Source organism: Syngnathus typhle, linkage group LG7, assembly GCF_033458585.1.
Source record: "Syngnathus typhle isolate RoL2023-S1 ecotype Sweden linkage group LG7, RoL_Styp_1.0, whole genome shotgun sequence".
Classification (NCBI taxonomy): domain Eukaryota; kingdom Metazoa; phylum Chordata; class Actinopteri; order Syngnathiformes; family Syngnathidae; genus Syngnathus; species Syngnathus typhle.
In genome coordinates this window covers 7905680-7916913 of record NC_083744.1, presented here as the reverse complement: position 1 = coordinate 7916913, position 11234 = coordinate 7905680, and the positions used below count along the sequence as shown (strand labels likewise).

The window sequence follows — 11234 nt, the reverse complement described above, 5'->3', positions numbered from 1 at the left end:
AACTGGTAAATTCACAAATGGTGATTCACAAATTGTCAGTATGTGACAAATTGTTTTTGTGGGAATTTTATTCTATGAGGTATTTCTATATTAATCTGACGTAGTGATGTATGTTTTACTTGACAAAATAAATAAATACATCAATAAATTTCTCACAAAATCAACGTGACGCCATTTCTTTTCATGGGAAAGAAGATGACAACTAAGTGTGCAAATCTAAAAACTAAAAAACCAACACCCTTTAGACCGTTACACCCAGCAACTCATCTTGAATGTAGATTGCGTCCTTCAATGTCAATGGAAATGCCTGTTTACGGATACACACAGGCACACACACACACAGATCAGTTGCAACATGACACGCAGTTCACTGCACAATCTAACATAAAAGCTATTTCAGTTATTTTTGCCTTTAAAAAAACACTAATGCTCATACTTGAGTGACACTCTAAGGGAGGTTGTCATTTAATAATAGATAAGCGGTGAATAAACGAATCCGCTAATGAGACTCCAAAAATAATTTGACGATAAATAAACAAATCCTCTAATGAGACCCCAAAAATAATTTGTTGATGAATAAACAAATCCTCTAATGCAGGGGTCCCCAAACTTTTTCCTGTGAGGGCCACATAACCTTTCCCTTCTCTGATGGCGGGCCGGTGGCAGTTTGTAACAGAAAAAGTGTGACGATCGTAGGGGAGCTTAAAAAATTTATTGTTTTCCAGAAAGCCACACATAACCAAATAACGGTTATTTAATAACCCTTTCCAGGTTCTTTACAGAAAAAAAGTCAGGAAACAAATAACACTATTAATGAATGAAATAATAACTAAACCCTCTCTGAGTTCTTCACAGAAAAAACAGGAAATAAATAACTAAATAACTCTCTCTGGGTTCTTCATAGAAAAAAAACCATGGAACATTAACTTTCTGTTGTGCCATGCACAATCTTAACAGATAAAAGTTCAGCTCAGTTGTCAGAGCAGAACCTCTCTGACACATATGAGCAGTCTCTTAAAGTTCTTGTGTTCCTTCCTTATAATCCTTTTGTAGGTTCCAGTAGGCTTGTAGACACCGCTGTCTTTTTTGTTAAAGTTTGATAGTGCGTCATAGTCTGGAGTAAAATTTGTTGTGGCAATTCTTACGCGAGATCCGAGGTGTTGGTCCGTTTACCTCGATCTGTGACGGGTAGATGTTGACGTTCATGTGGCTGAACGTCACGTCGCGTACGTCGAGCCAAATTGGCTCTTTTAAACGCTCGGCACTGTGTTCACCCTGCTTTACTTGGGCGACATTTTAACGGAAGGATTCCAGGGGAAGGTTTGTGGGTGGCCTTAGGGCAAAACTGCATCTGAAAGCTCAGCGCGCAAATTACAAGAATGCTGTCGTCACAGCCCACGCTCTAAATTCGGGACTGATACAAATAGAGCGCGAGTGCGCCATGTCCGTACACGCACTTGTGAGTGTGCACCGAGCTTTCTGACACGGCTTCCGGTAGTAAATGCGCAGGCGAGCGCTTCCCCATCTACTGGGGAAACGCAGTCATTGCAGGCAAAATGAGCAAAAAAAAAAAAAGTTTAATAATACAATTTATTCAGGGTTGGCGGGCCGGATTAAACGGTCCCGCGGGCCGTGTCCGGCCCGCGGGCCGTAGTTTGGTGACCCCTGCTCTAATGAGACCCAAAAAATAATTTGTCGAACCAACCTTTTTGATTGAACCATTTCACAACTAAAGACAAATAAAAAAACAACAAACAGTAGAGTGTTCTGGTTTTGATGCAGACGGGAAAGGGGTTGTGACCCCAGGGAACATGTTAATTAGGATATGGATAACAGTAATAAAAACAAGATCATTACTTATCATGTTTCTTTACAGTAGTTTATGAGAAGATTGGTTTTGACGCAGACGGGAAGGGGCTTGTAATCCCAGGGATTCATGTTAATTAGGATATAACATAATGCAGAGCTGTCTTTATTACAGTTTTATAGACAAATGATACTTTTTATAGTCACTGAGGGAAGTTGGGGTGGGCATGAAATGCTTTCGTCTTTCTGGGTGAGCATATTTCCAAACAAAAATGCACATTGACAGTAAGTCGGCAGAAATATTTCTTATCTTCTACTTTGTAATCGTGACACTGTCATGTCAGAGACCCAAGAATGTGCTCTGGTGAGGAAGTGACGGATGTGTGTGCACACAAAGACAAATACACATGTACGTACACACAGAAAGGATGTGCGTCCTTGTATGTGTTATCCTTAATAACAGATGAGCTTTTCAAACTAATCACAGGAAGACCATAGCAGGAATTTGTAAAGTAGATGCACAGTGGCGGCTCGGTGGTGCACTGGTTAGCACGACCAACTCACAGTGGAAAATGTGCTAATAATTCTATGCAGGATAGACCAATGTGAGTTATCCATGCTGGTGAATCAAACGTGGTCATGTGCCGCCTCTGGTAACTATTATTTGGTCAAGCAAGCATCCAAGTATGATGAAAATGAACACAAACCATGTAAGATTTTTTTTTAGATCATTTATTTACCTATACAAGAAAAGTACTTGTCAATAATAGAATTTCCAACAAAAAACAGTAGTAAAAATAAGATCACTTTTTGTCTTGTTTTCTTTACAGTAGTTTTTAGAAAATATACATGTGAATTTAAAAAAGAGGCATCTCTAGCTTTCTTTGTACAAATGTGTTTGAACAGTGAATGGGCAGTCTGTTTTGAGTAAAAACACTGTATAAAGAAAATGGCATTTTAAAAGTTGGCTGATGTTCATCTCAGCAGATGGATGATTCCTGCTGTCACGCCGGCCAAACCAACAAAGGCTAAGAGGGATTTCTTAAATGTAGACTCTAGGTCTTGTTCCTTGAAGAATGTGAGAAATCCATCCTGATGAGGAAACAGATAGAATAATACAATGAGTTGGGAGGATTCCAAAAATTGCCAAGGACACGTCCGGCATATTGCTCACCCATGCGTTGTGCTGCACAAGCCAGGTGCGCTGGTGTGACATCAGAAAGTTTGAGACCTCCTGGGCCACCAGCTCCACGCAGCACTCCTGCTGCCTCGCCTTGAGGTGTTCAGATACCACAGCGCAGAAAGCCAACAGGCTGGCGATGCGACCCCAGTTGGTTATCCCGTCAGCGAATAGATTCCTGGCCACCTCGCCGATGAAGGACATGTCGCGCCCTCTTTGATCCAATGACAGCCTGTGGATGATGGCTGGAAGACAGATGGACATTCAAATATTTATCTTCTTTTTTTATCGATAACCTCCAGTACATATAAAACGTTCTAGGTGCCGATTCATAAATTCAGCTTTTTTAAATTCTAGCTGTTGCTTTTAATGAACAATCTCATCCAATTGAATCCTTTGAAGACTACGTTTCCAAAATCCTTACTTTCATTTGAGACGGAAGACTTGAACATTTGTAACGTTAAGTTTTAGTCTTTTACCAGATGACTCTCTTATCTCTTTGTTTTTAAGATCAACATTTCATGTATGTATATTTCCTGCTTTACTGCACTGCAAATGAAAGTCATGTCAGATTTAGCCCAGTGCGCTCTCTACTGGCTGTAGATGGACTGCACAATTAGCAAAAATAAGATCAAAGGTGGAACTGAGAATAATGGAAAATATGACATTGTTTGTAGATTGTTTAAACTTGTGCATTGTGCAACCGGACGGGAACTGAGAAGTTATATAATGAAACTAAATTGATATTCAATTCTAAAGAGTACTCGATATAGAAACTTTAGAAAACAATTGCAGTAACAGTTTTGAATTAGTTTTTTGCAGGGGGTGCACATTTAAAATGAAAAAGCAGTGTCGATCACGACAAAAGGCTGAAACGGTTCTAAGAACATGAAAGAGCAACACGCTTAACTGATTCGATCTGGGAAATTCAAGCACACTCTTACCATTGTATGGAATCCTGTACTTGTCCACCACTCCCGTCACGACCTTTTCCATCGTATACTGGACTTTGCTTTGGTTCCAAGCAGGTGTGGACAGCCCAGTAAAGTCAGTGAGGAACCGGCCGATGAGCCGCCTTGTGTCGGTGTCTAGGACGTCTGGGACAGCGGGGAGTTGAAGGACCGGCACCGGCGGGGAGCCTTCATCCATGTCGCCGTTTTCAAAATGATGCTCCGGTAGTTCGGCGTTCTCGTATGCAGCCACGTCCAGCTGCAAAGGTCGTCCTTCCATGACTGAATTTTGAGGGATTACAGCGTCCATAAATCCAACGTTGGAGTGTCTACTCGCCGGCAAATCCTTGTCGCTTGTCGCTAGGTAACGGCTGGATGTGAGTGGTCCTTCCTCGCTCGCGTCTTCGCCTCTATTTAAGGCAAGTTTTGCGCATGCGCGAGTCACATCAAAGGACATGAAAGAGTTTTCAGTTATTCAAAGAAGCCAATTTTTCATATTTGGTCACATGTGCAAAACAGAATAATACAAAAAAATCCGGAGGGATTTAACAGTTTTTTTCCCCTTAGGTCAACAAAGCAGACCTGCGGTTGGTACTCATCAGCCATTAAGTCAAACAAACTTCTATGCAGGTAAAATAAATCAATTAATTAATCATTTAAAAAAAACACACACAAGCACACTCACACACACACACACACACACACATATAGACCCCAATATTTCAAAGTTTCAACATAATTAATTTTTTTATGAGCGTCACTTGGCGGAAATACATGTCTGGTATCTGTGTTTCAGAGGGACCTTTTATAGTGCTGGACCTATTCACGTGCCGCTTCTGTTGTTCAAACTGCACCACCATGCCCGTTGACAACAAACGAGTTCGCGGCCCAGAGCTCTCGCAAACTCCGTCTTTGTTCGCGTGCAAGCCAGCGGCGGTTTTCTCCTCGCACGGCCCTCGTGCAGATGGCCGACAGCGGGACCAGGTTGACGTCCGACCCGTTTTTGTCAGGTGCGGCCTCGTGAGTCAAGCTAAGGGTTCCGCGTACATGGAGGCTGGAGACACCAAGTTGATGTGCTGTGTTTATGGTCCCAGAACAATATACAATGAATATTAAGTTCAATCTCAACATTTATGGAGGTAAAATGGTGCTTTATATGGATATTGATTTCTAAAAATATACCAATCGGGAATATAATAGCATTTAATTTGTATGTTTTGATGCCATGTCAAGTTGATTTGAGGGGCAGAGTGTAGCCATTAACGGAGATTTCATTATTACCCTAAATTTAAATTTAAATATATATATATTAAAAAGGGCTGTATTTGTGTTTGTTTTGATCCCATTTCATGCTGCCTGTCAATTTGTGTCAAAGCCTGCATTTCCGTGTGACGCCTGTTTTGGAGGTAGTGTCTCTTTCACTTGGGCAAAAGGCATAGGATTGACAAACATTCTGCTGATGGCATTAATCTGGTTTTTAAATTACAAATGTGCTTTATTATAATGTGCAACTCCTGATCAATTATAAACAGTTACAGGTTTCATGAGCAAATGACTCGTCCTACATTTGAAATGTCTAATGAAAGTGGTGTGATTTAATCATTCAGATTTGTGCAGAATCAACACATCTGCAAAGGAATACTCATTACAAATGTATTATGCATATCAAAATGAGGAAATCAATAGGATGAAATGTAACAGAATTTCATTGGACCAATGGACCATTGTGAGATTTCCCATTCTTTTCTTCACAGTGAAGCATTACCCTTCTCATGAATTATTTGTATGTATTTTATGGACATGTACAACACATATAACTTATTCACTTGGCATCGTCTTGTAACATTTATAATGATTAATACGAAAGGTGTAAAAAAGGCCCCCCTTGTGGACGCCAAGTATGACACCCTTTACTGTGACTTTCTCTCTCCCTGCTGATGACGCATCGCTTCAACTAACGTTCAGCCAATCAGCGTACAGTTTGGGCTTGCGATATTACGCTGTAGTAATTCTACCGAAGACCCCGCTCTAACAGCGCCGATTTAGTGATCCAACCTTGTACTCACAGCTGTCCGTTTTATGTGCGTCTTTGGCAAGTAAGAGACTGTATTATGTTCAATAAGAACCATTGTGAACGTGTATATTGTTAGTGTAGATTCTTGTATGCGGCCATGCTAACGTGTAGCTTAGGCTTTGCCTTGTAGGCCTTGATTTGTTATGTTTACGAAGCGCATGTTTCCGCGATTATATAAACAGTCTTTCAGTTGCCATTACTTGTAGCATTAGTTCGTCTGCTATGTGTAGCATAAGGGCTAAAGTACTGTTCTACACATGGTTTATTATGGTTAATTGGTTCGGGCCATACTCCCGCTCACTTGCAGTAGCGGTCACGTGACCCAAACTTTTGGGTGCCACATACTGTAATGCGTTCTTGTGCCCAATAGAGGGAGCTATTGCTCTGCAGATGGCATACACTTTCCCTGTTTCATGTATCGAGTCAGTTGAACAGCCAAATAGTCATTCCAGCAGGCCTAATGCCTATTTGGACATGTTTATTCCACGCTGGAAATGATTAGATAGTAAAGTAGAATGCAAACTCGTTCATGTTATTAATGTATATTGTATTGGAACCATAGTTGTACTCATTATGGTGTTTATTTCTGTTTCTCTAAGAACCACACATACACAAAGTATGTGCACTCGTCCTCCACCATCCCGCTGGATGACCTCACGCTGCTGTTTGCCAATGCGGGCATGAACCAGGTGAACCGCCGCTCATGCCTTGGCCACGCGCTGCCGTAAGCTTTTTTCATGGGCGGATCTAAACATGTTTGTGTCTCCATTAGTTCAAGCCCATCTTCCTCAACACCATTGATCCATCCCACCCCATGGCAAGGCTTCGTCGCGCAGCCAATACTCAAAAGCGTATCCGTGCGGGAGGAAAACACAACGACCTGGATGATGTGGGCAAAGATGTTTACCACCACACATTCTTTGAGATGTTGGGATCTTGGTCCTTTGGGGACTACTTTAAGGTAGGATGCAGTAAACCTGTTCGGCCTTTCCCAGTTTGCTGGCATTTAATTTTTGAAGAAACATTTCAGTTAAATGCTCCTGTTTTTTGGTTTTATCCTCTCGTCTGCTCACGTGCGTGCTGCAGCATCTGGCCTGATGTAGACGCACATCCCACCTCCTCGCGACTTTCCCCCTCGTACAATGGGCAGGTCCGCCCCAAAAGCACGCTAGCCGCTCTAGATGCACAGCAGAGTCCGGAATGATGACGGTCAACCAAGTCCCAGTGAACACGAGCACACAGCAGTTACGCACTGTCCGGTTTGTAGATCTCAGCAGGCGAAAGTAAACCATGTTGATGTCCAGCGACCAAACATTCGCCAGAAGAATGGAAGGCACGGTCGGGCGAGCTGGGTTGGCCGCCAGCTTGGCCCGGACGTCCCCGCTCTCGCCCCTGTTCAGCCTCCTCGCACACCGCTTCCGACGCTTCCCAACCGGGGGAGGAATAGCAGGAGAGTCCGGCGACGCTTCAGGACGGAGCAGACCGAGCGCCTTTAGTGTCCCCGCATCAAAGTCCAGAACGCCACAAAACTCGCTTTCGCCGATGTCGAGCAGAACCAGCCCGCCGTACTTGTAGCACAACCCAGTACGACGAGACGAACACACAAAACTGTCGGACAAACCCACATTAGACAGCAAAACAAAACAAAACACCGTTCGAGACAGAGAGAGGCCGCGGCGTGTGCACGCGCCGCCATCTTACTGGAGGCCACAATCTGTGTTTATTTGCCTGTCGTAGTATCACTGTTGCAGAATAATGTTTTGTTTTTGTGAAAGGGCAGCACCTGCCCTTGTAATACTCAACCTTTCGCCCCACCCTTTGCAGCCTGCTAACAACAAAAAACACATGCAGTAAATAAGTAAAACACAAGCTCGCGGCACACGTGCTCCTGACGTCACGACCTTTTTCATCGTATACTGGACTTTGCTTTGGTTCCAAGCAGCTGTGGACATCTCAGTAAAGTCACTGAGGCACCGGCCGATGAGCCGCCTTGTGTCGGTGTCTAGGACGTCTGGGACAGCGGGGAGTTGAAGGACCGGCACCGGCGGGGAGCCTTCATCCATGTCGCCGTTTTCAGAATGATGCTCCGGTAGTTCGGCGTTCTCGTATGCGGCCACGTCCAGCTGCAAAGGTCGTCCTTCCATGACTGAATTTGGAGGGATGACAGCGTCCATGAGTCCAACGTTGGAGTGTCTACTCGCCGGCAAATCCTTGTCGCTTGTCGCTAGGCAACGGCTGGATGTGAGTGGTCCTTCCTCGCTCGCGTCTTCGCCTCTATTTAAGGCAAGTTCTGCGCATGCGCTAGTCACATCAAAGGACATGAAAGAGTTTTCAGTTATTCAAAGAAGCCAATTTGTCATATTTGGTCACATGTGCAAAACAGAATAATACAAAAAACTCCGGAGGGATTTAACAGTTTTTTTTCCCCTTAAGTCAACAAAGCAGACCTGCGGTTGGTACTCATCAGCCATTAAGTCAAACAAACTTCTATGCAGGTAAAATAAATCAATTAACTAATCATTTAAAAAGAACACACACAAGCACACACACAAACCCGTTGACAACAAACGAGTTCGCGGCCCAGAGCTCTATATATATATATATAATCTTCTGTGTAGAAAATCTTATAATATATATATGTATACTTATATTCATAGATTATATATAATCTTATACAAATATAAGATATAATTTATAATATTTAATTCATAATATTTTATTATAATAATATTTACATATTTAATAATAATCATAATATTTAATATTTTAGGTCTATTGCGTTAGTAATTTCCTCCACTGAGTCAATTAATGCCAGTGATGTTTCTCCGTTGGAGCTAAATCCATATTGACTTTCAGTGAGTACTTTATCTATAAATTTGACCAGTCGGTTATTGAAAAGTTTTTCCAGTATTTTAGAAAATTGTGATAGTAATGATACAGGTCTGTAGTTGGTGAAGTGGTGTTTGTTCCCGGTTTTATACAAAAGGTATGATTTTTTGCTATTTTCATTTTATCTGGAAATATACCGGTCTGAAATGATAGGTTACAGATGTATGTTAATGGTTTAGAAATGCCCTCAATCACTCGTTTTACGGTAATCATATCAATGTCATCACAATCTCTGGATGTCTTGTTTGTGCATTGGGAAACTATCTTTGTCATTTCTTTCTCATCCGCTGCTTTGAGGAACATTGAGCTCAGATTCCTATCTATTAAACTATTACACTGCTCCTCAGTTGTTACTGAATCTGGGATTTGTTTGGCCAGATCAGGTCCCACACTTACAAAGAATGTATTAAAGTTATCAGCCACTCCTTGCATATCATGCTTCGCAGTGTTATTGATAATAAAATATTTGGGATAATGAATTTTTTTTAGAGCCATTTTTTATTACAGTATTCATTATATTCCATATTTCTTTGGTGTTATTTTTATTATCATTTAATATCTTGCTATAAGTATTCTTTTCTAGCAGCTCTTTTAATATTAGTTAGTTTATTCTTAAATTGTTTGTATTTATTTTCTGACTCTTTAGTTCTCTGTCTTATAAATTCTCTGTAAAGTGTATTTTTCTTTTTACAGGCATTTTGTAAGCCCTTTATGATCCAAGGATGATCTACAAACTTTAGTTTCCTATTATTTACTTTTACAGGGCAGTATTTGTCGTATAACCTTTTGAAAATGTTTAAGAATTCCTCATATGCACAGTTAATGTTATTTTCATTGTGTATAGTATCCCAGTTTTGTGACATTAAACCATTTTAAAATGCGTTTATTGTTTCTTCTGTTTTAATTCTTCTGTATTCCTGTTTTTTGGCCGGTTGAGTAATTTTATAGTTGTCATCAAAAACCATAAAAACTGGCAAATGGTCAGTTTGTGCTTATTTGGATTGAGTAAATCTATGTTGAAGTCTCCACAGATGAACATTGTTTTGCAACTGATTTTTGAAAACACTTCCTCCATCCATTCTGTGAACAGTTCAATGCTAGAACCTGGTGTCCGATATATGCAGCTAATGATTCCATTTTTTTTTTTGTTTGAGTATTTCAATTGTTACGCATTCCAATATGTTGTTAACTACCATTGACATATCCTGCATCACCCTGACATTTAATGTCTTTTCCACATAGATCGCAACTCCGTTATTGCAATATTGTTGAATGGGCGTAGATGTTTGACTTCTTTCGGTGTGTGTCGTGGTTGTGAGTAGCGTTTACCTTACAGTCCTGCATGATGATCATTGGTATCTATCCAGCTCCTCGATACTCCTTACCATCAGCCCTTTTGCTTCCTCCGGTGTTCCATTGAGCTTGATAAATATTTTACAGTTTGTAGTCCAGGTATGTTGAATTTTGCTAACTTGCTAACATCCTGATGAGGAAACAGATAGAATAAGACGATGAGTTTGTAGTCCACGTATGTTGAGGCGGTTAGCTTACTTTGCGTTTGTCGAGTAACACCTTTTGGTTGGCTGACAGACGATGCTAACTTGCTAACATCCTGATGAGGAAACGGATAGAATAAGACGATAAGTTGGGAGGACTTCAAAAATCACCAAGGACGCGTCCGGCATATTGCTCACCCATGCGTTGTGCTGCACAAGCCAGGTGCGCTGGTGTGACAGCAGAAAGTTTGAGACCTCCTGGGCCACCAGCTCCACGCAACACTCCCGCTGCCTCGCCTTGAGGGCTTCAGATACCACAGCGCAGAAAGCCAACAGGCTGGCGATGCGATCCCAGTCTGTTTTCCCGTCAATGAATTGTTCCCTCGCCACCCCGCTGATGAAGGACATGTCGCGTCTTCTTTCATCCAACGACAGGATGATGATGTCTTGAAGACAGATGGACACTCAAATATTTATCTTCATTTTTTTTTTATCGATAACCTAAAGTACATACAAAACGTTCTAGGTGCTGATTCATAAATTCAGCTTTTTTAAATTTTAGCTTTTCCTTTTCGTGAGGAAGTGACGGATGCGTGTGCACACAAAGACACATACACGTGTACGTACACACAGAAAGGATGTGCGTCCTTGTCTGTGTTATCCTTAATAACAGATGAGCTTTTCAAACTAATCACAGGAAGACCATAGCAGGAATTTGTAAAGTAGATGCACAGTGGCGGCTCGGTGGTGCACTGGTTAGCACGACCAACTCACAGTGGTAGTAGGTGTAGGTGTGAGTGTGAAAATGTGCTAATAATTCTATGCAGGATAGACCAATG

General features: G+C 41.6%; 2 protein-coding genes and 1 long non-coding RNA gene across 8 annotated transcripts; 1 reads left to right on the top strand and 2 right to left on the bottom strand.

Annotated features, from left to right (window-relative positions):
- Positions 1-2540: 2540 nt before the first annotated feature.
- Positions 2541-4412, bottom strand: LOC133156904 (induced myeloid leukemia cell differentiation protein Mcl-1-like). Its single transcript, XM_061283004.1, has 3 exons — positions 3931-4412; positions 2981-3231; positions 2541-2898 (listed from the first exon to the last, which is right to left on the bottom strand). The coding sequence occupies exons 1-3, from the start codon at positions 4391-4393 to the stop codon at positions 2782-2784; spliced, it is 831 nt and encodes a 276-aa protein (XP_061138988.1). The 5' UTR covers positions 4394-4412; the 3' UTR covers positions 2541-2781.
- Positions 4413-4756: 344 nt separating this feature from the next.
- LOC133156910 (alanine--tRNA ligase, cytoplasmic-like) lies at positions 4757-9781 on the top strand. 5 transcript variants are annotated; one of them, XR_009714909.1, is made up of 4 exons: positions 4757-4946; positions 6610-6699; positions 6783-6971; positions 7097-9781. XR_009714909.1 is itself a non-coding variant. In XM_061283016.1 (4 exons), the coding sequence occupies exons 1-4, from the start codon at positions 5070-5072 to the stop codon at positions 7968-7970; spliced, it is 303 nt and encodes a 100-aa protein (XP_061139000.1). In that variant the 5' UTR covers positions 4757-5069; the 3' UTR covers positions 7971-9781. The 5 variants fall into 5 exon arrangements, 3 of the variants coding, with proteins under 3 accessions (XP_061139000.1, XP_061139001.1, XP_061138999.1); XM_061283016.1 differs by having other exon boundaries at positions 4757-5075; positions 7953-9781; XM_061283017.1 differs by having other exon boundaries at positions 4757-5075.
- LOC133156918 (uncharacterized) lies at positions 8165-11014 on the bottom strand. Of its 2 annotated transcripts, none has more exons than XR_009714913.1 (4): positions 10594-11014; positions 10451-10511; positions 10229-10382; positions 8165-8300 (listed from the first exon to the last, which is right to left on the bottom strand). It is a non-coding gene; the product is annotated as an uncharacterized LOC133156918 (long non-coding RNA). The 2 variants fall into 2 exon arrangements; XR_009714912.1 differs by having other exon boundaries at positions 8171-8311; positions 10594-11013.
- Positions 11015-11234: the final 220 nt, after the last annotated feature.

Bases quoted from the DNA above. Each gene is read 5' to 3' on its own strand.
- LOC133156904 (XM_061283004.1), bottom strand. From the start codon at position 4,393: ATGTCCTTTGATGTGACTCGCGCATGCGCAAAACTTGCCTTAAATAGA. The intron at 3,232-3,930 runs GTAAGAGTGTGC...TCTGTCTTCCAG, and splicing joins GTACAGGATTCCATACAATG to CCATCATCCACAGGCTGTCA. The intron at 2,899-2,980 runs GTGAGCAATATG...TTTCCTCATCAG, and splicing joins TTGTGCAGCACAACGCATGG to GATGGATTTCTCACATTCTT.
- LOC133156910 (XM_061283015.1), top strand. The intron at 6,700-6,782 runs GTGAACCGCCGC...TGTCTCCATTAG, and splicing joins CCAATGCGGGCATGAACCAG to TTCAAGCCCATCTTCCTCAA.